General features: G+C 48.4%; 1 protein-coding gene across 1 annotated transcript in view; it reads left to right on the top strand.

Annotated features, from left to right (window-relative positions):
- myt1b (myelin transcription factor 1b) overlaps positions 1-26,801 on the top strand; it is a 49,601-nt gene that overhangs the window by 12,925 nt on the left and 9,875 nt on the right. Inside the window, exons 2-15 of the mRNA XM_084679117.1 lie at positions 6,623-6,947; positions 10,026-10,096; positions 17,979-18,030; positions 18,861-18,888; positions 19,180-19,242; positions 20,861-20,985; positions 21,163-21,195; positions 21,413-21,449; positions 21,867-22,714; positions 23,214-23,348; positions 23,777-23,867; positions 23,974-24,093; positions 26,030-26,250; positions 26,364-26,554. Coding sequence (XP_084535243.1) covers positions 6,623-6,947; positions 10,026-10,096; positions 17,979-18,030; positions 18,861-18,888; positions 19,180-19,242; positions 20,861-20,985; positions 21,163-21,195; positions 21,413-21,449; positions 21,867-22,714; positions 23,214-23,348; positions 23,777-23,867; positions 23,974-24,093; positions 26,030-26,250; positions 26,364-26,554 — 2,340 coding nt within the window. The remainder of the gene's footprint in view (positions 1-6,622; positions 6,948-10,025; positions 10,097-17,978; positions 18,031-18,860; positions 18,889-19,179; positions 19,243-20,860; positions 20,986-21,162; positions 21,196-21,412; positions 21,450-21,866; positions 22,715-23,213; positions 23,349-23,776; positions 23,868-23,973; positions 24,094-26,029; positions 26,251-26,363; positions 26,555-26,801) is intronic.

Raw genomic sequence — 26,801 nt, 5'->3', positions numbered from 1 at the left:
TGGTCTGGTCTGGTATAGTCTATGCTAGCCTGGTCTGGTCTGGTATAGTCTATGCTAGCCTGGTCTGGTCTGGTATAGTCTATGCTAGCCTGGTCTGGTCTGGTATAGTCTATGCTAGCCTGGCCTGGCCTGGTCTGGTATAGTCTATGCTAGCCTGGTCTAGTCTGGTATAGTCTATGCCAGCCTGGTCTGGTCTGGTATAGTCTATGCTAGCCTGGCCTGGCCTGGTCTGGTATAGTCTATGCTAGCCTGGTCTGGTATAGTCTATGCTAGCCTGGCCTGGTCTGGTCTGGTATAGTCCATGCTAGCCCGGCCTGGTCTGGTGTGTGTGTGCAAACAACGTAAGTTTGTGTGTGTGTGTGTGTGAGAGAGAGAGAGAGAGAGAGAGAGAGAGAGAGAGAGAGAAAGTGTAAATGTGTGGGTGTGTGAGGGTTGAAAGACCAAGCTCTGTTCCTGACAGACAACAACCTCCAACCCCCTCCTCCTCTCTTCATCCCCCTCTCCTCCTCCTCTCTTTATCCCTCTATATCCCCCTCTCTTCTCCTCCTCTCTTCATACTCCTCTCCCCCTCTCTCTCTCCTCCTCCTCTCTTCATCCCTCTCTCCTCCTCCTCTCTTTATCCCTCTATATCCCCCTCTCTTCTCCTCCTCTCTTCATACTCCTCTCCCCCTCTCTCTCTCCTCCTCCTCTCTTCATCCCTCTCTCCTCCTCCTCTCTTCATCCCTCTCTCCTCCTCCTCTCTTTATCCCTCTATATCCCCCTCTTTTCTCCTCCTCTCTTCATACTCCTCTCCCCCTCTCTCTCTCCTCCTCCTCTCTTCCTCCCCCTCTCTCTCTATCTCTCTCTCTCTCTTCCTCCTCCTCCTCTCTTCATCCCTCTCTCCTCCCCCTCCTCCCCCTCTCTCTCCTCTCTCCTCTCTCTTTAACACCACTCTCTGTTTGTTGTTTAAATGGCCAAGAGAGAAAATTGCCCACTTTGGCTGCCGTGAAACTCCACAGCTGTCTGTAATCATTGTGTGTGTGTGCGTGTGTGTGGTGTGTGTGTGTGTAATGTGCAGTTACCAGGGTAGGGGGTGTGTGGTGTGTGTGGTGTGTGTGGTGTGTGTAATGTGCAGTTACCAGGGTAGGGGGTGTGAGGCATGTGGAGTAGAGCAGGTCCAGGCGTGTGGAGGAGAAAGAGCCATTAAGAGGAAATGATAGGCCTGAAACTCCATTATACACACATACACACACATACACACACATACACACACATACACACACACATTGAAACTCCATTACAGAGCAAACACTTAATAGTGGAGGAGGCTTCATTACACGACAGCATGAATTATGCAGCACTTTCCCTCCTCTTTCCCTCTCTCACTCTCTCTGTCCTTCTCTCTTTTTTACCTATGTCAAACACTCTCTTTCCCTTCAATCTCTCTCTCCCTCTCTCACTTTCTCCCTCTCTCACTTTCTCTCTCTCCTTCTCTCTCTCTTCCTCCTTCATTCTCTTTGAACTGGGTGTGGCCAGGAAGAAGGGGTGGAGGGATGGGTGTATGGAGGAAGAGAGGGAGAGTGGAGAGGTTTTGGTCAAGCCCAGAGGCAAAACTAAAACCCAAACTCTTACGGTGTGTGTGAGGGTGTGTGTGCCCTCTCTCTTTCTCTCTTTCCCCCCTCCCCCTCCCCCTCCCCCTACTCTCTCTCCCTCCCCCCCCTCTCTCTCTCATCTAGCACATTGTGGATTTGAAATAAATCTGAAGTTGAAAGCCAAAGTAAATATTTACAATGTATTACATTCATGTACGACCACAATGAACCAGGAAGTCTTTTCAGCTCCGCCTCCACATTCACATTACCACAGAAACATCCCCCTTGATTCCTGATTGGTGTACCCTTTACACTGCAGTCATCGTTGGCAAAAGAAAAGAAAAATTTCAAGGGAAAAAAGCCCAATCTGAGCAATTTTGTGTTATGGTTTAAACCCCAGTGTGGACAGGTGATCCAGACAGACAGGAGTAAGAGCTGTTAGTAATGTGACTGTAATAGTGGTCTGTATTTTTGGGGTCTTTGTGAATTGATTGATTTAAATTTCCAGTGAGATTTCCAGTTGTGAACTTGGATGGGGGGACTTGATCACTTGATTTGATTCCCCTGGTTCAAGAACGTTAAGAATGTACTCCGAGATTCTAACTGGAAAACTACTCAACTGATGTATTTCCCAGTGGTGGGGTGATGGGGTGAGGGTTTAATGGTGGGGTATGTACAGTTTGAGGTGATGGGGTGAGGGTTTAATGGTGGGGTATGTACAGTTTGAGGTGATGGGGTGAGGGTTTAGTGGTGGGGTATGTACAGTTTGAGGTGATGGGGTGAGGGTTTAGTGGTGGGGTATGTACAGTTTGAGGTGATGGGGTGAGGGTTTAGTGGTCGGTTGTGCCACTGCCCTTTGCCCTCGCCTCATTGGTCAGCTTGCCTGGTATGGGAAGAGTTACCATGGTAATGACAGCTGATGTGTCTCACTGCATTACACATGAAAGCTACGGCTTAGAAACTAAATACACACACACTTATTCACACATCCATACACGTGCACACAAACATGCAAACATACATATATATGTATATGAATGTATACACACTCACACATACAATCGCTGAATATACACACATAAACATACACACACAATACGATTCCTAGTGAAATGAAGTAATTTATTCCTTTGGGTTTGGGGCATGAATCAATGCTGCAGATTCAGCCTTGTGTGTGTGTTTTTGTTCAAGTGTGCGTGTGTGTGTGTGTGTATGCGCATGTGTGATGGTGTGTAATCAAGGAAGAGGGATCATATTTAGTTTTTTTCTCTCTTCCAGACTTTTGAGGGGAAGAAGGGGGAGGAGGGGGGAAGAGAGGAGAGGAGGGGTGAGAGGACAGGAGAGGAGGGGAGAGGAAGAGAGGAGAAAGAGAGAGGACAGAGTGCAGTGTCAGGCTGATGATCTTCATAGTGACAGCTGGGGCCCTTTCTTCTGTCACACAAAGCCTATTACCCCCCCCCCCACACACACACACACACCCTACACACACATCCTCCCCCACACAAACACACACTAACCCAACACACACTAACCCTACACACACACTCCTCTCTCCAGTGTGAACTTGCTGTATACTTCCTGTTCCTGGGCAGCTGGTCCAGAGTCGAGCTTCCTGCTCAGGATTCATATGGTGGACGGAGGATAGGGTGTCCTGTGTGTTCGTGTGTGTGTGGGCGTGTGCACATGTGTGTGTAAGTGTGTGTAGAATTAGCAGTGGATGGGAGTGTAGTAGAGTTAAGAGGTTAATAAGTGTACTCTCCGTGGGGGTGCGGTATTGGGCCACTCCTGATTGCCCCCCCCCATCCCCCCTATGGAGCAGGCTGCTCTGTCAGAGCTGCAGATCTAATAAGCAGGAATACATTACCTCCTCCTTTGCCATGGCAACCATTAGAGTAGTGATGGGGAGGGGCTTATCTGGCAGAGAAACAACTAGCCAGAACCATCTGCTGGAGAGACCAAGACCAGACTAGGACCAGACCAGGACCAGGACCAGGACCAGGACCAGGACCAGGACCAGGACCAGGACCAGGACCAGGACCAGGACCAAGACCAAGACCATCTTCTGAAGAGATGACCAAACCAGGACCAGGACCATCTGCTGGAGAAATGACCAGGACCAGACTAGGACCAGACCAGGACCAGACCAGGACCAGACCAGACCAGGACCAGACCAGACCAGGACCAGACCAGGACCAGACCAGGACCAGACCAGGACCAGACCAGACCAGACCAGGACCAAGACCAAGACCATCTTCTGAATGATGACCAAACTAGGACCAGGACCATCTGCTGGAGAAATTACCAGGACCAGACTAGGACCAGACCAGGACCAGGACCAGACCAGGACCAGACCAGGACCAGACCAGGACCAAGACCAAACCATCTTCTGAAGAGATGACCAAACCAGGACCAGGACCATCTGCTGGAGAAATGACCAGGACCAGACCAGACCAGACCAGGACCAGATGGCGCCTGATTGGTCGCTGTCCGTAATAGCATGGCATGGCCCCTCCTGAGTCTAGTTTCAGTAAAAAGTTTCAGCGTGTGACGGTCGTGCGTAGGCCTAGTGGTGCTGCTTCTCTCCTCCATCTCTCTCTCCTCTTCTGTCCTGCTATAGGTGTGCTGAAGCACCAGTGTGTTCAGGCGCGGACTGTTTGTTTTCGTATCTGGGGTTGATTTTAAAGTAGCGCAGCGTGAACAACGAGAGCAGAGCGGTAGACTATAGCTGCAGAGCCTATTATAATTATTATTATAGTATGCGTTCAATTTGCGTATGAAATTGCGAGTTCTTGATCTGCAGGTGAAACGCTCCGCTACAGCAGACCTCATCACATTCTGTAGAGTGAAGCAGACCTCAGTCTGTAGTAGCAGCTTTACGCTCCCCTCCTGCCATGTTAAACTATGATTTAAGCTATGATTCACGTTAAATATTTTCCCTTCGGAAGTAAAGTTATGTTCTATATGTCTTGTAATTAGCTGTTCGAGCTTCCCACTACACGAAAGTTGAATGTAGGAGTCCGTGCAGTCCAAACTGCTGTCACGGAACTAAGTTGTGCCTTCTTCCATGTAGCCTGCTTCGCACTCCGACAGAAGTTGACCAGACAATAGAAAGTAGTGTTATTCCCCTGGGCAGTGTGGATGGCACCGTGGGGACAACCCCGAGCCTTGTGGCTTATTAAAACTTTTCCGTTGTCGTCTGCCGCTCGTTCCATCTGTCGAGGGACCTAGCAGAGCCGGCCTCCCCACCTCGCGCTCCTTCAGCTGCTGCCCCATGTAAAATTTATACTGACCGTGCCGTCACATTATCTCTCGCGCTAATGCCATGTCTACGGCTGCGAGGCCTTGTGGCTACATATGCATGCGCAGCGTCTCTACAACAATAGTCAGGGCTGTTAGCAGCTCCGTTTGTATGAAATAATGAATACATTAAGTTCTCTCGAATGAATACATAAAGTTCTCACAAAGTTCTCTCGAAGCTCATGAGAATTCAGAAGGTCTAAGTAACAAAGCAAAGTATCGAAATCAAGGTTTATCTTGAATAGGCCTACGGTATAATTTATCAGCGGTCACCGTGAAGCGGTTTAGAGTGCACCTACAAAGCATGGTATCTCCTGTCACGTGGAGGTCTAACAGCCCGAGCTATATGCTAAACTTAAAACTTGCAACTGCAGATACCTGTCAGCGCCAGCGCATCTGTAGCCTACTGTCCAGGGTCCCGTACACAACCAGAGGAGCTGTCTGCAGCAGGGTCAGACTGGGACCGCAAAACAGCCCGGGACTTTGAAACGTTGTCCAGCCCACAACCCGTGTACAGTTGCTTAATACAAATAGGCTATATAATAATAAAGTATAATGCAGTGCTATCGAAGACTGTTAAAAAACTGAGATCTAATACATCTAAAAATTAATTTGTCCATTTTACCTTGTTTTCTTTTTCCTTACTTCTCTCTGTTTCTGCATCTGCTTTTTGATGTTGCAAAAGAACAATAATCAGTTCACTATAGTCAATAATGAAAATCATTTCAGCAAACTAAGTTTCATATAATAACCCCGTTAACATAGTCTATTGTGTACAGTCGTCGCCATAACTTTTGGCAATGACAAATGTTGTGTTTTGCAAAGTTTGCTGGTTCAGTGTTTGAGGAAAATGTTTTTACATATTTTTATAAAATACTGGAATACAATAAGGCACATTTCATATATTTTTAAGCTTTTTACAGAATATTCAAATAGTCCCCTCTTTTACAGCAGTCAATCTGCTCTTAAAATCAAATCAGAAATATAGCTGCAAGCAGCGATGCGGGTTCCTCCGCAAAATATTATAAACATGTACACTGTAGAAGATCGAGAGTTGGACAACAAAAGAGCAAAACGACTTCATATTTGGCCAACAACAGGCTGAACGGGGATTTGAACTCATGAGCATAAGGTTACAAGTCACTCTATCCTGTCTGCTACACACCAACTGTTGAGATTGTTAGTTAGTTTTGAACAATCCTTCAAAAATACATTTGATTTAGTGACACAAACATATTGAGGCAATGTGGACATTTACATAAATACACCCCTTTCAGCCATTTTGTACTTGATTCAATTGCCTTAAGTAACATTTTCAAATACGATACATATCTGTAGAAAATGTCAAGTCAATTAGACCTTTGGTTCAAGAGAAGAGGAATTTTGAATGTTTTCCAAAATTATCACTGTACAGGAAAATCCATCATGGCGGACCCTATGGGTCTTTTGAGGCTTTTTTGTTCTTCAAAAATTAGACATGCCCACCACGTTTCAGAAGAATTGGAGCAATGGGGTGGAAATGCCATCACTTTGAAAATTGGACTTTTGGGCGTGGCCTGTGGCGCCCCCTGTGGTCCGATGTGGCCCATATTTGGTGTAGGGGTACCCACTTGGATGTAGTATAAATGTGCCAAATTAGAACATTTATGACCGGGGACTTTTTGAGATATTGGGGCGCAAGGAGAAGAAAAGTAATAAGAAGAATACCAACAAGAACAATAGGTTCCCTCCAACTGGAGGAACCCTAATGATAGAGTGCTTTCACCTCACTTGTCCCCTCCAACTGGGACTACTCCAACTGGGACTACTGCAACTGGGACTACTCCAACTGGGACTACTGCAACTGGGACTACTCCAACTGGGACTACTGCAACTGGGACTACTGCAACTGGGACTACTGCAACGGGGACTACTGCAACGGGGACTACTGCAACGGGGACTACTGCAACTGGGACTACTGCAACGGGGACTACTGCAACGGGGACTACTGCAACTGGGACTACTGCAACTGGGACTACTGCAACGGGGACTACTGCAACGGGGTCTACTGCAACGGGGACTACTGCAACTGGGACTACTGCAACTCGCTGCTTGCCGGTCTTCCAGCATGTGCAACCCGCGCTCTCCAGAGGATTCAGAGCGGCCCGTTTGGTCTTCAATCTACCGGGACTTCACCCGACTACATTAAGTCTCTCCTCCAGCCTTACACCCCCACCCGCCACCTACGGTCTTCTTCTGACAACCGGATGACCGTCTGGTGGTCCCACCTCTCAAGAGCACCTGCTCCCAACCCAAGCTCTTCACCTGTCTGGCCCCCCAATGGTGGAATCACCTTCACAGCTCCATCAGAGACACTGACTGTCTCTCTGCTGTTTTGGCACCCCCTTTGTCACTGGTCACCCAGACACGCTAAAATGACAATCACACCTTGATGACACACCTCTGGAGAGGTGGTCTCAACAGTTGAAGAGGAAGGTGGACAGAGGAAGACTCTGAAATTATCATTAAAAGTTGTGTTCTTGTAAATATTGTTCTAAACAGCTTTTAATGTCATGTTTGATATGCTTTTGTTTCTTATTTTATGTATTACATTCTAGTAATCATTGTAATACTGTAACATGTACATGTACAGGGTTTACAGAGTTTTTGCCTGCAGCTGACCAACATGTGTTTAACATATTCCCTTGTCTTGCAAGGGCACCACTTGGTCTACTGCAGCCTTGATTAATGATCCAATTTGAATTTGTATTCATTAGACAACTTTTTAGTCATATGATCGGTGTCTCCATTTTAGTCAGGCTTGGGTGTATATAGGAAGAAGTTTTACCAATCACTTTGAGTTCTGTTTACGATACAGCTCCGGTGCGTTAGGCGCCTCGTCTTCATTGTGAATACCTTTGTTAACCATTGCTCTGAAGGTATGTTTTGTATTTCAGTATCATTGTATTGATTATCTTACTACTTAGATAATAAACTATTATTTTGCATTTTTAAGTTACTTGTTCTCCTTGAAACGTATCTATCAAGCTACGGCGTTGAAAACTTTGATCTAGTCTGGTTGATGCGGCTAACTGATTATAAACAGACTTTTGGAGAAGGTTTTAACTTAAGGCCTCTGAGTCACTTAAAGTGGATCTCCACGCTCCGAAGGAATTTACCGGAGCCTCTGAGTGATCGATTCCATATCCATGACTGTTTAGTGAACACGCATACTTTAGGGTCGGTGCTCTGATCAAGCAGACAATTTTTACCTGCGTCAGAGTTTCATGTCATTAACTGTTTAGCGCTCAAGGTTACAGGTAACGCACTTGTGCACATTTCTAAAATTTGAGTCAGATATTAATGAGTCAATTATCTCCCTGAGAATCTAACCAAAAGTGAAAACACCAAGCGGCTCTGGCCTTTCAATTCACCACCTACACAAATGTGCTTAGGAATGATTTGCTGGACCTGATGTTAGTTTCCTCCAGGAAAACAAAGACTTATTGAGAGACTTGTTGCTCTTGTTGGTTAGTTGTAATTGATTTAACTTCTTGTACTCGCCGTGAATTATATGATTGTTGCTTTCCTACAGGTACACTCCTGCACTTTTGAGGTTCAGGTTGTTTAATTGTAACTTGTTTAATTACATGCTATAACGTTTCTTCCCATTGGCACATATTTGCTTTTCACAATGTATGCTTCATGTTTTGGCTACCCTCAATGTTTTTGGTTCATGATCATTGACCTATGCACTTTTGTAAAACTCTCTCTTGGAAGTCACACCGTTCAAGTTTACACGGGGGGAATCCCCACCCCCACCCTTTGGATCGCTCCAGTTAAACAGTTTCTTGGGCCGTCCTCAAAGTGAGCGTAAACTATTAGGCTATATATTTTTTTTGCATAGCGACTGTTAGTTTGACTGTCCGTTTGGGATTTCTCCCGATTCTCCCAATGGCCAGTCCGACACTGGCTGTCTGGTCCTGAACACATCCAGACTAGAGGAGCTGTCTGGTCCTGAACACATCCAGACCAGAGGAGCTGTCTGGTCCTGAACACATCCAGACCAGAGGAGCTGTCTGGTCCTGAACACATCCAGACTAGAGGAGCTGTCTGGTCCTGAACACATCCAGACTAGAGGAGCTGTCTGGTCCTGAACACATCCAGACTAGAGGAGCTGTCTGGTCCTGAACACATCCAGACCAGAGGAGCTGTCTGGTCCTGAACACATCCAGACCAGAGGAGCTGTCTGGTCTTGGACACATCCAGACCAGAGGAGCTGTCTGGTCCTGAACTCATCCAGACCAGAGGAGCTGTCTGGTCCTGAACACATCCAGACTAGAGGAGCTGTCTGGTCCTGAACACATCCAGACTAGAGGAGCTGTCTGGCCCTGAACACATCCAGACCAGAGGAGCTGTCTGGTCCTGAACACAGACTAGAGGAGCTGTCTGGGTACTGAAAGCGACCCTGAGAGGAAGTAACCATTGTCTAGGCAGGTGTTCATGACTGTCTGGCTTGTAAGAACTAACGGGTGAGTGTATGTCTTGTATTATATGTTATGAATAGACTTAACCGTCACGGCGCGTGTGCGGTGAGGTGAGTCAGGTGCTCACGGGTCAGTCCTCGTCCCTTCCGCCAGTGTGTTGATGCTGTTGTGCTGCAAGGCCCCTCTCACTAGCACAACCCCCTTCTGATGCGGCGCGCACCAGTGATTGATTTCAGCTCCAGTGCATGACAATAGGATTGCACAAAAAGAGCCTGGTGAAAAGAGATAAGAATTTAATAGAATTTTCTGAAAGCTGAAGGTTGGCTTTTTGAATATTCCCTGTGCGCGCGGCGTGGAGACAGATGATAAAGAATGGCATTTGTGGAGACTATTCTCAAATGGCTTGTAATGAATAGTTGTCAGTTTCACTAATGGTTTCAAAAACAGCACAGCAAAACCACAGTGAGTGCGCGTACACTTAGGGAGTTGATTCCAGATGCCCCAGTCATGCAGCCATGTTGAGCAGTTATCACCCTACTCTCTGTTTTAGGGATAGTTAGATTCCAGGAAACGTTTTCATCATAGGGTTAGTTGTGTTGTGGTTGTGTGTGTGTGAGGGACATAAAGGGACATAAACGCAGTAACCCCTGGGTGGAGGATTCTGTCCCCCCCAGGGCCCCCCGCCCCCCAGGGCCCCCCGCCCCCCCAGGGCCCAAGCCCCCCCAGGGCCTGTCCTCCCCCTGCACGCTGTTTGAGATCCACGTCAGCTCTGAAGCATCTGCTGCTGCTCCTCTCAACCCCCTCTCCTCTCTCAACCCCCCTCCCTCCTCTCTCAACCCCCCTCCCTCCTCTCTTAACCCCCCTCCCTCCTCTCTCAACTCCCCTCCCTCCTCTCTCAACCCCCCTCCCTCCTCTCTCAACTCCCCCCCCCTTTCTCAACCTCCCTCCCTCCTCTCTCAACTCCCCCCCTCCTCTCTCAACCCCCCCCCCCACTCCACTCTCCAACCCCCATCCTCCTCTGTAAACCTTAGCCCCCACCCCTCCCCACTAGCCACACTTACAGAATCCTACCAGGAAGCGGTGTGTACCTACAATATTATACATCCACTCCCAACCGGAGGGATGTGTCCGCTGCAGTGACTCATGGATGGTACCACGTCTGAGATTGCGTGGAGGGTGTTCGGGGTGACATGTTGATTGTAAGGTATGCATTCTGTCAAAAAAGTATCTGCAGGCAGCAAATGAGCTCATGCGAGTTCTGCTGATCAGTGGAGCTCCAAGCTCATCCATCGCGAGGCCACACTGACGTTGTCTTGATGCTTCGAGAGGATAAGATTACTTTTAGAATTAGTTAAAATTCTGAATATGCACATATTTTAAACAAATATGCGTTTCAAATATATTTGTGTGTGTGATGTGTGAGCTGAAAGCAGCTTGTCCGTATATCATAGGTTTTATTGTGCGCGTGATTGAGAGATTGTGTGCGCTGCGCATGAGAGATTGATTGTGTGTGCGTGTGTGTGTGTGTCCATGTGTGCGTGTGTCTGTGCGTGTGTGTGTGTGTGCCCATTGAGTTACATGGAGGCGACCGTGAAGCCCTGCCCATCTGAAGCTCGCGGCTTTACTACAGCTCGCGTGATGTCATGGCGGAGGGCGGAGGGAGGAGGGGGGCGGAGGGGGACAATGGCTCATGAGGGAAAGGTAAGTCAATATTACGTTTTCTCGCTGACAAAGGCAAATGAAGCCATGTTTTTGCTTACAAACAAGTAACATCTAACGCCTAGAACCGGAGCTTGACGCTGGTACGCTACTCGGTTCAGCAACCCGTCTTGCGCTCTCCTTCACTCTCACCAATATCTGGATACGATATGCCGGTAGAATAAGCTTTAATTTATCCAATAACTGGATATCCTCCACTAACTACTTGACAACGAACTGAACTCAAAGAAGAGACTGCACCGATCATAAGGACATTTTTAGCCGTTCAGGTAATTCTACGTTTAAAATTATATAGGCTGTCATTTGAATTATCTTTACATAATTAGTTGTACTACAGCTTAATACCTTCATTTCACCTAACTTAATTACACAGCATCGTTAGGGATGGTCATCAGCGCGTGTGTGGAGTTATACACAATCCGAAGCGAGTTATTTTTTGACTTTGACTTCAAAACATTGTTGTATTTTCATATTTCCTAATTTAACTTATTTATCCACGCTGTTTAATATCATTCGTCCCACCCGCACCGCTTATACCGTGATATGATGTACGTAAAAGTGGCCTGATAAATATTTAATTTTGGTTTAATATCCTTTTTTTCTACGCAATTAGTTTTAGTTTATAAGCACATGTTTCTGTAAAATGTTACCGATTTGTTGTTGTATTTCATATCTGCCGAGAATAAATAAAGAGACAAATGGAGGTCAGTGATGCTATCAGAATCTGATCAGCGTGTTCGGGATCTGCTAGTGATGGCGCTCTCTCGGAATATTGTTGAGATGTGTTTACGTACTTAACTCCTTCTGGTGTTGTGTTTGGTGGGTGCTGTGTTGCAGGAAAATGTACCCACAATCAGTAAACGTTTCTGGTGTTAAATGTTATTTGTGGGTTTTTTTCTCACTTTTTTCCGTTTCTTTCTATCCGCTCATTTAAATGACTATTTCTGGCGACTAACCGCTGAATTACCGCTAGGCATCTGACAGCGGCTGGACTCTCACTGCCGCGGCGTCACGCGCTGACCGGAGCGATCTTTAGCCGACTAACTAGCCCTCATTGATCTGCTGTTAGTTAGTTCCACACGGCAGTGTAAATACGGAAAAACAATGGGCGTAGTACAGAAGTCCCAACGCAGCGTTTGGATGGACGGATGTGGAGAGGAGAGGAGGAGGGGAGGGGAGGGAAGGAGATGAGGGAAGGGGAGAGGGGGGGGGTGGCCATTTGATCCTCTGCACCAGAAAACAGAGATGCTCTCTTCAAATGTCAGCCGCCCTTAGTGATGCGGAGATAAAAGTGCTCTCGAGCCGTTTTGAATGCCCCTCTTCCGGATACCGCGACCGTTTCAAACAACAATTCCCCTAAAAGCCCCTTGCTCGTGAAGACCCCGGAGAATCCGTGTAACCAGCAGTCCGCTGAGTCGAGGTTCCTGGCTACATGTTGTTTAGAATATCATCCTCCGCTTAGATGGCCACATAATGTGCCACGCGCTCTGCCAGAGCACCTGCGCCTAAGATGGAGGAAGGGAGAGATGATGGGATGGAGCACGAGTTGTAATAAAATGTCCAGTGCTATTAAGTTTTCTATTTTTTCTCCCGAGTTAATTAGATAGATTATATTTCGTTACCATTCAACAGCTTCTGCATAGTTAACATATTTTCAGCCGCTTCTTTCTTGGAGATGGTTAAAATTAAGCTATTGTTGCATTTTACATATTCATGATATTCATGTATTAGACGCCTTTATCCAAAGCAAAGTACAAATAGTGTATAGAATGTAGAGCAGAATATCAAAGATCAGAAGTTCATATTTCTAACAGTAGGCCTATTTAATTGGTCAGAGTCAAGGAACGGTCTATATTTACCATATAGCGCATGTTGCTGCAACTATTGGTTTCCATGAAAGCTTGGATTTGGCAACACTGACACTAGTCAGCTCAAAATATAAAATAATAATAATACAAGCCTCTAAAATAGAGAGAGAGGGGGGGTGTAAAGTATATTGGAATACGTCTGCTTAAGTGAAGTAGCCTACAGAGTGAAAGTAGGCCTAAATGAGTTGCTTGTGCTAATAGTTATGCTGATATCCGAATAGGATAACTTATCATTCTCACATAAAATAATAGACAAGCCTATTTGATTCACAGTTTAAAAAGTAATATATTTATCTGTCTGTTATTGATCATTCTTCCCCTCTCTCATGCATGATTAAATGGTATTATAATCGTCCCCTGATGCATTAGGGAAAGTTGAGTCTTACTTTTGGCAATGCCAGACTGGCGGTTATCGCGGGAGGTGGATCCGGCAGCAGGTATCGCGGGAGGTGGTTCTCGGAGCAGGTGCTGCGGGATCAGAGGGGGTGTAAACATGTCGCGAGGAGCAGCTGGGCCAAACTGCGCTGTCGTCATTCAGAGGACATCAGAGGCTCGGTCAGTGGACCCGCGGTGTCATTAGAGAGACAGAACAGACGGCTTGAAATAATGAATTTGAACTTAAAAGCGAGCAGAATGAGCACACTTTAACAACAGCCCCCGGCAGTGCGGAGCAAGTTATGCTGTCAGTTGTATTATTTATAAACTAGATTGTGCGAATCTGCAGCTAGGGATTGTTCATCTGTGAAAACGGAAGAGGGAGAATGGATGAAAGGAGAGTGTTCTTAACAACAGGCTTCTGATCGTCTTGACAGATGCTCAGTGTGGCTGGATCTACACACCTCTCTCTATCTCCTCTATCCCTCTTTCTCTCTCCCTCTCTCTCTCCTCAATCTCTCATCTATCTCTCTCCTATCCCTTTTCAAGTATTTTGTCATTGTGGATATGATGTGAAAGACAAAAAGGAGGCACATTTTCTAAATGAGAGAATGTGCCTAGAACAGAGAAAGTGAGAGGAAGAGAGAGAGACACATTAGAAAGAGAGAGTTGCTATGATGCGGGAGAGAGAAGAGAGAGATAAAAGAAAGAGATATAGATAGACAGTGTTGCTGCTGTAATCACATTTTTCAGTTAGAGAGAGAGAAAGTTGTTAAACAAGCAGTTTGTGAAGTGCAGTACTTGGCTGGGGAGGGAGGGAGGGGGATGAAGGGAGGAAGGGAGAGGGGTGCAGGGAGAGGGATGGAGGAGGGGAAAGAGGGAGGGGAGGGAGGAAGACAGGGAGGGAGGGCTGTACAAGGTTAGTGTGGTGGTCTTGTCTATAGGTGTTTTTCTAGAATGTTCTAGTGTGTATTACAGGGTTCTAGTGTGTGTTACAGGGTTCTAAGATGTATTACAGAGTTAAGGTGTGTTACAGGGTTCTAGTGTGTGTTCCAGTGTGTGTTCCAGTGTTCTGAGGTGTGTTCCAGTGTTCTGAGGTGTGTTACTGGGTTCTAAGGTGTGTTACTGGGTTCTAAGGTGTGTTACAGGCTTCTAAGGTGGTTCTAGTGTTGGTTCTACGATTGTAGTTCATGTGTACGTGCTTTCATGTTTGATGTGCAGAATGGCTATTATGTTGATGAAAAATGCCAGTTGATTTATGAATGAATTATTATTTACTGACCATCCCCCCATTCCTCCATCCTTCCACCCTTTCCCTCTCTCCCTCCCCCTCTCTCCTTCCCTCCCCCTCTTTCCACGAATATACCAGCTACTGAACAGTATAAATGCATCATGTGATTTATTCTAATAGCAGACTGACAGGACTACAGCTGGGGCACTTTCCTGTGCACACTGACACGCCTGTGTGTGTGTGCACTGCTCCTCCTCTAGAGGATGGGTTCTGTGGAGAGCTGATGAACCAGAGGTGGACAAGAGGCCAGAGGTCACAGGTCACACACAGCCAGCCAATCACAGTGAGTGACACCTGCACTCCACTTCCTGTTTGCATTGCTACGGCAACCAGCCGGAGTGCGCGGGGCACTTCTGAGAAACTTGACATGTGTACACCACATACACACACACCACATACACACTATGCACACATGTACACCTCACACACACCCCACACACAGTTGAGCCAGCTCAGCACAGCTCAGTGTCTAACTCCCAGAGTTCCCTGCTGCAGTCTTACAGTCAGAAACAGAGATGACATCCTTGAATTGCTCCTCTCATATCAGCAGGACAGGAATCTCTCTCTGTCTCTCTTCATCTCTCTCCCTCTCTTTCAGTCTCTCTCTCTCTGTTTCTTTTCATCTGTCCGTCTCTCCTTCCATCTCTCTCTCTTTCAGTCTTTCTCTCTCTCTTCCAGTCTCTGGAGGGAGGTAGGGAGGCAGGAGAGGTGCTGTGGGGGCTCTTGAGGGTATATTGTTCCCCTCTGAAATACAGCAACATGGAAGATCTTTTATTGATCCATTTTTATATCCAGTCTCTCCATCCCTCTCTCTGCCTCCTCCACCCTCCATCCCCTTTCTCGAGTCACGTCAGTTTATTTATAGAGCATATTTAAAAACAGCCAATGCAGACCAAAGTGCTGAACACCAGCTGAAGTCATCAGATAAGGCAGAACAACAATAAGTAGAAAAAAATTAAAACTCTCTCCCTCCTCCTCCACCCCTCCTTCCTCTCTCTCATCCTCTGTCTTTTTCTTGTAAACATGAGAATGAATAAAGCTTCATCTCTCTCTGGGAAAACCTCCTGACCCTGACCCCTAGCAGAGTGCTGGCTGGCTGGACAGAGTGCTAGGAGGGACACAGTTCATATGTACATCTAGCACCCTGAACAACCCACTGTACAGTTCATCTAACAATCTCTCTCTCTTTCTCTTTCTATCCTTCTGTCTATTTCTACGTCTCTCCCTCTCACTAACACACACTCACACAGAACTACTGCAACTACTACTACTACATCTGTTATTCAGCTAATGTCATTAGGGTACAGATGTGAACACTCGATGTCCATCCATCCAGTAGATGGGATCATTGTAATGTTGTGTAGACACATTAGAACAGTAGATGTGATGTGGCTTTGGTAGGGTTTAGTAATAGTTGTAATGTTGTAAAGACACATTAGAAGGCTCTTTTAGTCAGGAAGGCGATTCCACCATTTTATTCTGCTGTGTTTTTGTGGTTGTGTGTGTGTATGTTCTGTTGTTGTGGTTGTGTGTGTGTGAAAGAGAGAGAGAGAAAGAGTTGGTGTGTGTTTTGTGTGTTCAGACTTAATGAGGTGAAATTGGAGAAAAACCACAAACTCAGACGTGCTTACCTATTTAGATGTGCGTAGCTATGGTTACGCAAACATGAAAGCAGTGAGGGGCTTTTCAATCATGTTTGATTCATATGATGAATATCATCCTGGAGGACACACACACACGTTTATACAGAAGGGTTTTGCTATGATCAGAATAAAATACTGCCTTTACACCAGGAGGGGAGGGGGGAGAGGAGAAGGGAGGAAAGGAGAAAGGAGTAGAGTAAAGAGGAAGGGAGGAGAGGAGATGAGAGGAGGAGGGAGGAGAGAGGAGAGAAGATGAGAGGCGGAGGGAGGAGAGTTTATCAGAGCCGGGACTCGAACTTGTGTTTACGGTGTGAGGGTCCGACTCACAATCCTTGAGCCACTGGATGATCACTGGAGGATCACTGGATGATCACTGGATGATCACTGGATGATCACTGGATGATCACTGGAGGATCACTGGAGGATGGTGATCCCATCAGTAAGACGCACTTAGGAGAACTTGAGATGCAAAATATGTTTTAATCAGAGTTCGAGCAATAATCCACAGCTGGAGCAAAGAACAGCAAAAAGTAGTTCTCAAAAACAAAACCAGTCCAAAAAGGCGTTACACAAAAATATTCCAGTGATTCAAAAAATCTTGAAACAAACAACTCCATAGGAGAAAACGCACAAAATAAAACTGATAAGGGAATAAAACTGATAAGGGAATACTCCGCAGGCAACAGGAAATACAATGTCTTTAGAGAACACTTACTCAGGCAACCGGCTACAGAACAACTAAACACCAAGCAAGGAAGCTATGAGACAGAGTCACTTAAATATACACAGCTGAACGAGACCTAGGTGAACCTAAAACATTAATTGCAAGCTGAGTAAGCTGGGCATGAGGACCTCTAGAGGCCAAAACATAATAAGACAAACAATATACTGACGGGATGAAAGGAGAAGGGAGGAGAGGACGGGATGAGAGGGGAGGGACGTTGTCCTGGGTTGAGGTTAGGAGGGAGGGAGCAGGAGGGAGGGAGGTTAGGAGGGGGAGGTTAGGAGGGAGGGGGAGGTTAGGAGGGGGAGGTTAGGAGGGGGGAGGTTAGGAGGGAGGGGGAGGTTAGGAGGGAGGGAGCAGGAGGGAGGGAGGTTAGGAGGGGGAGGTTAGGAGGGAGGGGGAGGTTAAGAGGGAGGGAGGTTAGGCGGGAGGGGGAGGTTAGGAGGGGGGAGGAGGAGGTTAGGAGGGAGGGAGGGGGAGGTTAGGAGGGGGGAGGGGGAGGTTAGGAGGGGGGAGGGGGAGGTTAGGAGGGGGGAGGGGGAGGTTAGGAGGGAGGGAGGTTAGGAGGGAGCTAGGGGGGGGTTGGGGTGGTTGTGTAGTAATCAAAGCTAATGGTTCTATTATGTGCAAAAAGCTTCTTCTGGTCCCAGAGAGAGGACAGGAGTGGGATGATGGTCAATGGAGTGAATGTGTGTGTATGTTTGTGTGTGTGTGTGTACGTGAGTGTGTGTGAGTGTGTGTGTGAGTGTGTGTGTGTGTGTGAATAGGGAAGTTGCACCTGCTCCTTTGTTTCAGGGCTGGCTGCTGTTTATCAGGTCTGGAACACAGAGGCCTCATGACTGTGTATCTATAGAGACGGTGTGACTGTGTTTTCATGGAGACGTGTATTTCTATGGAGAGGGTGTGTCTGACTGTGCTTCCATAGAGATGCTGTGTTTCTATGGAAATTGTGTTTCTGACTGTGTTTCCATGGATATGGTGTGTTTCTATGGAGACGGTGTGTCTGACTGTGTTCTGTCTCCAGATGAGCGAAGAGGACGACAAGAGGACCAGGACACGCTCCAGAGGAATCAGAGGTGAGAATCCTCCCCCTTCTCTCTCCCTCCATCTCTCCCTCTCCAACCCTCCATCTCTCTCTTTCATCCCTCTTCTCTCTCCATCACTCCTCTCTCTCTCTCCATCCCTCCTCTCTCTCTCTCTCTCCATCCCTCCTCTCTCTCTCTCTCTCTCTCTCCATCCCTCCTCTCTCTCCATCCCTCCTCTCTCTCTCTCTCTCTCTCTCTCTCCATATCTCTTCTCTCTCCATCCCTCCATCGCTCTCTCTCTATCCCTCCTCTCTCTCTCTCCATCCCTCCATCCCGAGAGGAAGGGGGAGGAGAGGAGAGGGGAGGGGGAGGAAAGAAGAGTAGAGGAGAAGAAGAGTGGAGGAGAGGAGAGGAGAGGAGAGGAGAGGGGAGGAGAGGAGGAGAACAGAGTAAGAAAGATGTAGTGCAGTTGTTCTTTTAATTTCATTTGTCAGTCATGAGTGAGACTGTACTACACCAATAATTCTGCTTAGTTGCTGAAGTTTGCATATAACTGTCATTTCTTAATGACAGTTAATGCATGCATGTGTGTGTGTGTGTGTGGTTGTGCATGTGTGTGTGCTTAGGAGTGAATTCTGTCAATGTTTATTTTTCCTTCCTGGTAATGCAGTCATGTCTCCTGGGAGCTGTAGACATTTGTGATGTATTGATTGTAGTTTCTATACCAGTGCAGCTTACAGGCGATATCTGCTTTGTTTTCTCTTCACCTCTCTCCCTTCTCTCTGCTCCCTCCTGCCCTTTCCTGTTCCTCTCACTCCCCTCCCCTCCCTCCCTCTCTCCCCCTCTCCCTCCCTCTGTCCCCCTCCCCCCTCTCCCCCCAGCTCCAGCGGAGTCGTCAGGACAGGAGAGGTAAGGACATGATGACACCAGGCTTGTATTAGCATGTGTGAGACTGCTGGTCATGTTTCCATGCGTCCGGCATCATTAATAAGCACCAAGCTATTTTTTAATAACAGAGATAATTAGAGTCATAAAGGAGGAGGGGAGACACAAGCACACCTGATTTATGATCATGGGAGATGCCAGTTCTGACGTTTGACACATTAAGATCTTTCCTGATATGCTTGCACATAGTTTGGGTTATTGAATGTGTCTGTGTGTTGTTGTGTGTGTGTTGTTGCATCCTCTTCCATCCACCAGCTGCCCAACCTCAGGATGCTCAGGGTCAGGTCATATCAGCGGGAGGTACTCACGCCACCGCAGGTAGGGCAGCACCTCCTAGAACCTAGTACCTCTAGTCCCTCTAGTCCCTCTAATGTCCCTCTAGTCCCTCTAATGTCCCTCTAGTCCCTCTAATGTCCCTCTAGTGTCCCTCTAGTCCCTCTAGTCCCTCTAATGTCCCTCTAGTCCTCCTAATGTCCCTCTAGTCCCTCTAATGTCCCTCTAGTCCCTCTAATGTCCCTCTAGTGTCCCTCTAGTCCCTCTAGTCCCTTTAGTCCCTCTAATGTCCCTCTAGTCCCTCTAATGTCCCTCTAGTGTCCCTCTAGTCCCTCTAATGTCCCTCTAGTCCTCCTAATGTCCCTCTAGTCCCTCTAATGTCCCTCTAGTCCTCCTAATGTCCCTCTAGTCCCTCTAATGTCCCTCTAGTCCCTCTAATGTCCCTCTAGTCCCTCTAATGTCCCTCTAGTCCCTCTAGTCCCTATAGTGTCCCTCTAGTCCCTCTAATGTCCCTCTAGTGTCCCTCTAGTCCCTCTAATGTCCCTTTAGTCCCTCTAATGTCCCTCTAGTGTCCCTCTAGTCCCTCTAATGTCCCTCTAGTACCTCTAGTGTCCCTCTAGTCCCTCTAATGTCCCTCTAGTGTCCCTCTAGTCCCTCTAATGTCCCTTTAGTCCCTCTAATGTCCCTCTAGTGTCCCTCTAGTCCCTCTAATGTCCCTTTAGTCCCTCTTATGTCCCTCTAGTGTCCCTCTAGTACCTCTAGTGTCCCTCTAGTCCCTCTAATGTCCCTCTAGTACCTCTAGTGTCCCTCTAGTCCCTCTAATGTCCCTCTAGTACCTCTAGTGTCCCTCTTATGTCCCTCCAATCCCTCTAGTACCAGGCAGGGTCAGTTGGCTGAGCGGTAAGGGAATTGGGCTAGTAATCAGAAGGTTACCGGTTCGATTCCCGGCCAAATGACGTTGACTTTACCCTACTCTCCTCAGGGGAATGTCCCTCTAGATATGCCGTATCCCCGTATGCTAAATGACTAAATGTAAATGTACCTCTAATGTCCCTCTACTGTCCCTTTAATGTCAGTCTAATGTCTCTGTAGTCCCTCTAGTGTCCCTCTAATGTCCCTCCAGTGTCCCTCTAGTGTCCCTCTAATGTCCCTCTAGTGTCCCTCTAGTCCCTCTAGTACCTCTAGTGTCCCTCTAGTCCCTCTTATGTCCCTCTAGTACCATCCCTCTAGAACCGGTTACCGGTTCGATTCCCGGCCAAATGACGTTGACTTTACCCTACTTGCCTCAGTGGAATGTCCCTGTACTTACTGTAAGTCGCTCTAGATAAGAGCGTATGCTAAATGACTAAATGTAAATGTACCTCTAGTGTCCCTCTAATGTCCCTGTAGTCCCTCTCGTGTCCGTCTAGTACCTCTAGTGTCCGATTAGTACCGCTAGTGTATCTAGTCCCAGTACCCAGGCCATGCTAACACGCTAACATCATGTGTGAGTGTCTGTCTGTCTTCACTTCTAAGCTGTTCAGATGTTTATCATTTAACATTTCTCTAACATTAACTCATATCCCTCTCTCTCTCCATTCCCTTTCTTTCCCTCCCTCCTCTCCACCCCTCTCTCCCTGTCCCTCTGTCCCTCTTGCTCTCCTCCTCTTTCTCTCCACCATAGTGTGCTGGGATGTCCATTGGCCAGGAAACGGCGACTCCAAGAACAGGAAGAGCCTGCCGCCAAGAGGAAGTCCCACCCCCTGAAGTTGTGGTTGGACGACAGAGGGCTTCCGAGTGACGAGACCAGTGAGCTGGAGGGAGGGGAGGGAGGGGGGGAGGAGGTTGCAAAGGGGTTGACCCTCGCCAAGGAGACAAAGGAAGAGGAGGAGGAGACGGAGGAGGAGGAGGGAAGAGAGGAGACACAGGGAGCAGAGAAGAAGCAGGGAGAGGGAGGAGAGGAGGAGGGAGAGAGAGAGCCTGCGGTTGAGAGCACGTCTTCAGCTGAGCCAGAGGAAGGTAGGTGTTGCTACATACAAAAAGTGGTCTTATCTAAAAGTAACATCAAACAATTCTGTGGGTTCAAGATGCAATATGATGTAATTTGTATTTCTCAACTGTATGCATACTGCATGCAACAGTACGTCCTTATTATGGAAGCATTGGTATGCACTGAAGTACAAAGAAAAGGTCATTTGGAACGCAGGGTTTACGCTTTGTTCTTCTCTCCCAGAAGAGTGCATGATCATCGAGCCTTCACCTGGCACAGCACCGTCAGTGGACAGAGAGGGAAATGCACCCCAGAGGATTGAGGAGGAGCAGGGGCAGGAGGAGAGGGAGAGGGAGGAGAGGGAACCTTGCTACCATCACATAGTAGCCAGCTCGCTACTTCACCTCAGCCAAGTCCCTCACAACTACACAAACAACCGAGCCAGAAGCCCCAGCGGACATGAACCTGTTGCCATGGAGATGGAGGCTGATTTCACATCAGCAAGAGAGGAGGAAGAGGACGAGGTGACAGAAGTGAAGGAATTCAGATGTGAAGTTCCAGGGGAGGAGCACCCCCAGTATCACCCTGTAAACCTTCATCAACAGAGTGAGGATGAGGAGGAGGAGGAGAGGAGAGAATCAGAGCAGCGTGACGTCCGGGAGGAAGAAGAGGAGGAAGATGAGATAAGAGAGGGGGAGGAAGGGGAGGAGGGGGAGGAAGGTGACACCCCACCCACCTTTGACATCACCAGCAGCATAGACACTCAGGGATCAAACAGGGATCAGACGCCAGTGCTAATGACCACTCAGTCTGTCCACCGAGGGACTACCCATTGCACCCGTCTGCCAGAGAACTCCAACAATTCCACACCACAGGAAGACTTTGACTCCCATAACACCAGTCCACAAGAGAACTACAATACCCACAGCCCTCTCGAGGACTACAGGCCCAATAAGTCTGGTCAACGAGAGAACTACATACCCCATAGGTCTAGCCTGATGGACTACAACTCCCACAGGGCCAGCCTGGTGGACAATTACAACCCCCACAAGGACGGCTCCTCAGAGAACTACAACCCCCACAAGGCCAGCTTCCCCGAGAACTACAACCCCCACAAGGCCAGCTTCCCAGAGAACTACAACCCCCACAAGGCCAGCTTCCCAGAGAACTACAACCCCCACAAGGCCAGCTCCCCAGAGAACTACAACCCACACAAGCCCCCCCCTCTGGACGTGATTGAGGTGCGCTCTGAGGAGTCTGAGAACGATGATGAAGATGGCGATGATGAGGATGAGGACAGCCAGTCCCTGCGCTCCACCGACGACTCTGAGATGTTTGACATGTCAAGAGGGAACCTGGGTCTGCTGGAACAGGCCATCGCCCTGAAGGCCCAGCAGGGGAGGGGAGGGCCTCGCGACCTGCTCCGACCCCCTCCCGACCTCAGACCCCCCCCCGACCTCAGACCACCCCAGCACCAACACTACTTCACCATGGAGGACAGACCCAAACACTTGGCTGCTCTGCGTAAGAGCTTCTTCACCAGCAAAGGTGGGAGAAGGAAGGAGGGGGAGGGAGGGAGGGAGGGGATGGGAGAGGAGGGAGGGAGGGAGGGAGGGAGGGAGGGAGGGAGGGAGGGAGGGAGGGAGGGAGGGAGGGAGGGAGGGAGGGAGGGAGGGAGGGAGGGAGGGAGGGAGGGAGGGAGGGAGGGAGGGAGGGAGGGGATGGGAGAGGAGGGAGGGAGAAGTTGGAGAAGGAGATAGGAAGGGAGGGAAGTACAGTGAGAAATTGAGGTAGGAGGAAGAGAGGAGGTGAGACAGAGGGAGACAAGTTGTCATGTCTCTCACCCCCGCCATGTCCCGCCCCAACAGGTCTAATTAAGTGCTACTGGTCTCATTAACATTCCATTTAGAGGCCAATGGAGCATTGCCTTGTCATGTCTCCTTCCCCCTCTTCCCCCTCCTCCCTCTTATTTATCTCCTTCTCAATCTACCCTCTCCTCCTCTTTCCCCCCCAACTACCTTCCATCTCTTCACCCTCTCTCCCCCAGAGAGCAGTCGACCCGAGAAGAGAGAAATCAGGTGCCCCACCCCAGGGTGTGATGGGACAGGTCATGTGACCGGCCTCTACCCCCACCATCGCAGCCTCTCAGGATGTCCACACAAGGACAGGATTCCCCCAGAGAGTACGTACACCTTCACCTAGTATCTAGAACCTGGTACCTAGAACCTAGACCTAGTACCTACATCCTAGAACCTACACTTTAAAGCCTAGTAAATTTAACCTAGAACTTAGACTCTAAAGCCTAAAGTACCTAAAACCTAGTACATACCTTAAACCAAGTTCCTAGAACCTAGGACCCAGTAACTAGAACCTCGTAGATACATAGAACATAGTGCTCAGTACCTATAGCCTATAGTACCTAGAACATACTTAGTACAGGATTGGAATGAAGGACACAGGATCACCTGGAGAGTAGGTGAAACTTCCCCTAAGTTATAGAACCTAGTACCCTAGAACCAGAACTGAGTACCATACCAAGTCGGTACCATACCTAGTAGGTAAGGACAGGATTCCTCCAGTTCTGAGTGTAACCATGAATTCTCGCTCCAGTTCTGGCCATGCATGAGAACGTGCTGAAGTGTCCGACTCCTGGCTGCACCGGTCAGGGACACGTCAACAGCAACCGCAACACTCACCGCAGGTATCCCCGGAGTGTGTGCGTACGTGGGTGTGTGTTACATAGTCTTGGTTTTCCTACGGTATTTCCTGTCCCGCACTCGACCAGTCTTTCCTGTGACTCCTCCCAGTCTGTCAGGCTGTCCAATAGCTGCTGCCGACAAGCTTTCCAAGGGCAACGACAAGCAGTTGCTGCCTCAGCCAATTGGAGAGCACCTCAGAGGAAGTCCAACCAATGAGCGCATACTGAGGTGAGGAAGAGGAGAGGGAATACATTGAAACACAGGAAACATACGCAAAACTGCAAATGTCAACAAAAAACTACAGTCATTTGAATCCTTATAGTTGTATTCACTTTTTTTACATTTAATAAATAACCCTCATGAGCAGGCCCAGTCACCCCCTCTCTCCCCCCTCCCCTCCCCCCCCTCTCTCTATCTCTCTCTCTCTGTCTCTCTCTGTCTCTCTCTCTCTCTCCATCTCTCTCTTTCTCTCTCTCCGTTGCTTTCTCTCTCCATCTCGCTCTCTCTCTTTCCCTCATCTGGCCTCATTATGGCTAAAATAACCCTGATGACTGCAGACTCTACTGAGGTATTCTATTCCTCTCTCTGGTATGTTAATTAGTAATGCAACCAATAAGCAAATTATTTGTAGCTCTGGGGGCATTGTGAGGATGGGGGGAGAAATTAATTGCTTTCCTGGGGCACCTTAGTGGTTGAAGCACGCCAGCCGGATAAAAACGTCATATGGAGGGTCTTGTTGTGGTCATTGTTATTCTAATGAGCTGGCCTGTGTGGTTAGAACACACAGACACTTCTAGTAGCCCTCACACTTCCTATGGAACACATGGAACACATGGGGCAGACTGACAGCGGCCAGAGACTCTCTGCCTCCACTAAGAGCTCATGTGTGTCTGAGAGTGTGTGTGTGTGATGTGTGAGTGTGTGTCTGAGAGTGTGTGTGTGTGTGTGCGTGTGTGTGATGTGTGTGTGTGTGTCTGAGAGTGTGTGTGTGTGTGTGTGTGTGAGTATGTGTGTGAGTGTATGTATGAGTGTGTGTGTGTGTTGGGGCTTCTCCTGGGATTCTGTTCTGACAGACGCCAGCTCTCCAGGAAAGTGAGAGGGTTTTAAAGCTCATAAATGCTCTGCTCTACAACGTGCCCTTAGCTTTTAATCCTGCCCCATTCCTGCTCAGTATCATGTTCCTCTCTCTCTACCTCTCCTCTCTCTACCTCTCCTCTCTACCTCTCCTCTCTCTACCTCTACCTCTCTCTACCTCTCCTCTCTCTACCTCTCCTCTCTCTACCTCTCCTCTCTCTACCTCTCCTCTCTCTACCTCTCCTCTCTCTACCTCTCCTCTCTCTACCTCTCCTCTCTCTACCTCTCCTCTCTACCTCTCCTCTCTCTACCTCTCCTCTCTCTACCTCTCCTCTCTCTACCTCTCCTCTCTCTACCTCTCCTCTCTACCTCTCCTCTCTACCTCTCCTCTCTCTACCTCTCCTCTCTCTACCTCTCCTCTCTCTACCTCTCCTCTCTCTACCTCTCCTCTCTCTACCTCTCCTCTCTACCTCTCCTCTCTCTACCTCTCCTCTCTCTACCTCTCCTCTCTCTACTTCTCCTCTCTACCTCTCCTCTCTCTACCTCTACCTCTCTCTACCTCTCCTCTCTCTACCTCTCCTCTCTCTACCTCTACCTCTCTCTACCTCTCCTCTCTCTACCTCTCCTCTCTCTACCTCTCCTCTCTACCTCTCCTCTCTCTACCTCTACCTCTCTCTACCTCTCCTCTCTCTACCTCTCCTCTCTCTACCTCTCCTCTCTCTACCTCTCCTCTCTCTACCTCTCCTCTCTCTACCTCTCCCTCTCTCTACCTCTCCTCTCTCTACCTCTACCTCTCTCTACCTCTCCTCTCTCTACCTCTCCTCTCTCTACCTCTCCTCTCTCTACCTCTCCTTTCTCTACCTCTACCTCTCTCTACCTCTCTTTTTCTATCTCTGTTTCTCTACCTCTATCTCTCTCCCTCTCTCTGTAAGAAGAAATACAATATAATGTATATCGTGAGTAAGAACTGTGTAGTAATAGTACTTTTTGCCCCCTCCCTACTATCTCTCACTAATCCCCCCTCACCCTTCCAACTTTTTCTCCTCCACCTCCCCCCTCCCGCTCTCTCTCCCCCTCCTCCCCTTTCCAGACCCATGTGCTATGTCAAGCATGCGGAGGGGTCCCACCTGGGTCCATACCCCAGCCTGTCTCCCGGCATGCCTAGCGTGGCCAGAGCTAACCTGGCCAGGGAGCTGGAGAAGTACTCCAAGGTCTCCTTCGACTACGCCAGCTTTGATGTGCAGGTGTTTGGGAAACGCATGCTTGCTCCAAAGATGGCCGCCGGCGAAAGCTCACCGAAAGCCTTCAAATGTATGGAGTATACCTCAATAATCAGCCACACGTTCATGTTAAGGTTACCTACCATGTAACTACATACCCTTTCCCACACTCCTCCCCCCTTCTCCCCCTCTCTCCTCCACCAGCTAAACACTCGTTCCCCAAGTCCTCCTCCCCCAGCCTCAGCCTCCACACTAGCTACGGCAACAGGAACTCCTCCTACTCACATGAAGCCGAGGAGGCACACATGGCCGCCACCGCCATTTTGAATCTGTCAACTCGCTGCTGGGAGCGTCCAGAGAACCTCAGCACACGCAGCACCCTTACGCACCCCAAGGTAGCCTCCCTCCCTCTCATCCCTCTCATCCCTCCCCCTCTCATCCCTCCCCCTCTCACCTCTCCCCCTCTCACCCCTCCCCTTTTCATCCCTCCCCCTCTCACCCCTCCCCTTTTCATCCCTCCCCCTCTCATCCCTCCCCCTCTCATCCCTCCCCCACTCACCCCTCCCCTTTTCATCCCTCCCTATTTCATCCATCTCATCCCTCCCTCTCTCATCCCTCCCTCCCACTCTCCCTACCTCTCAT

This window comes from Hypomesus nipponensis, chromosome 18 (genome assembly GCF_054491055.1).
Source record: "Hypomesus nipponensis isolate SF chromosome 18, ASM5449105v1, whole genome shotgun sequence".
NCBI lineage: Eukaryota > Metazoa > Chordata > Actinopteri > Osmeriformes > Osmeridae > Hypomesus > Hypomesus nipponensis.
This window is presented reverse-complemented; position numbering and strand designations above follow the sequence as displayed.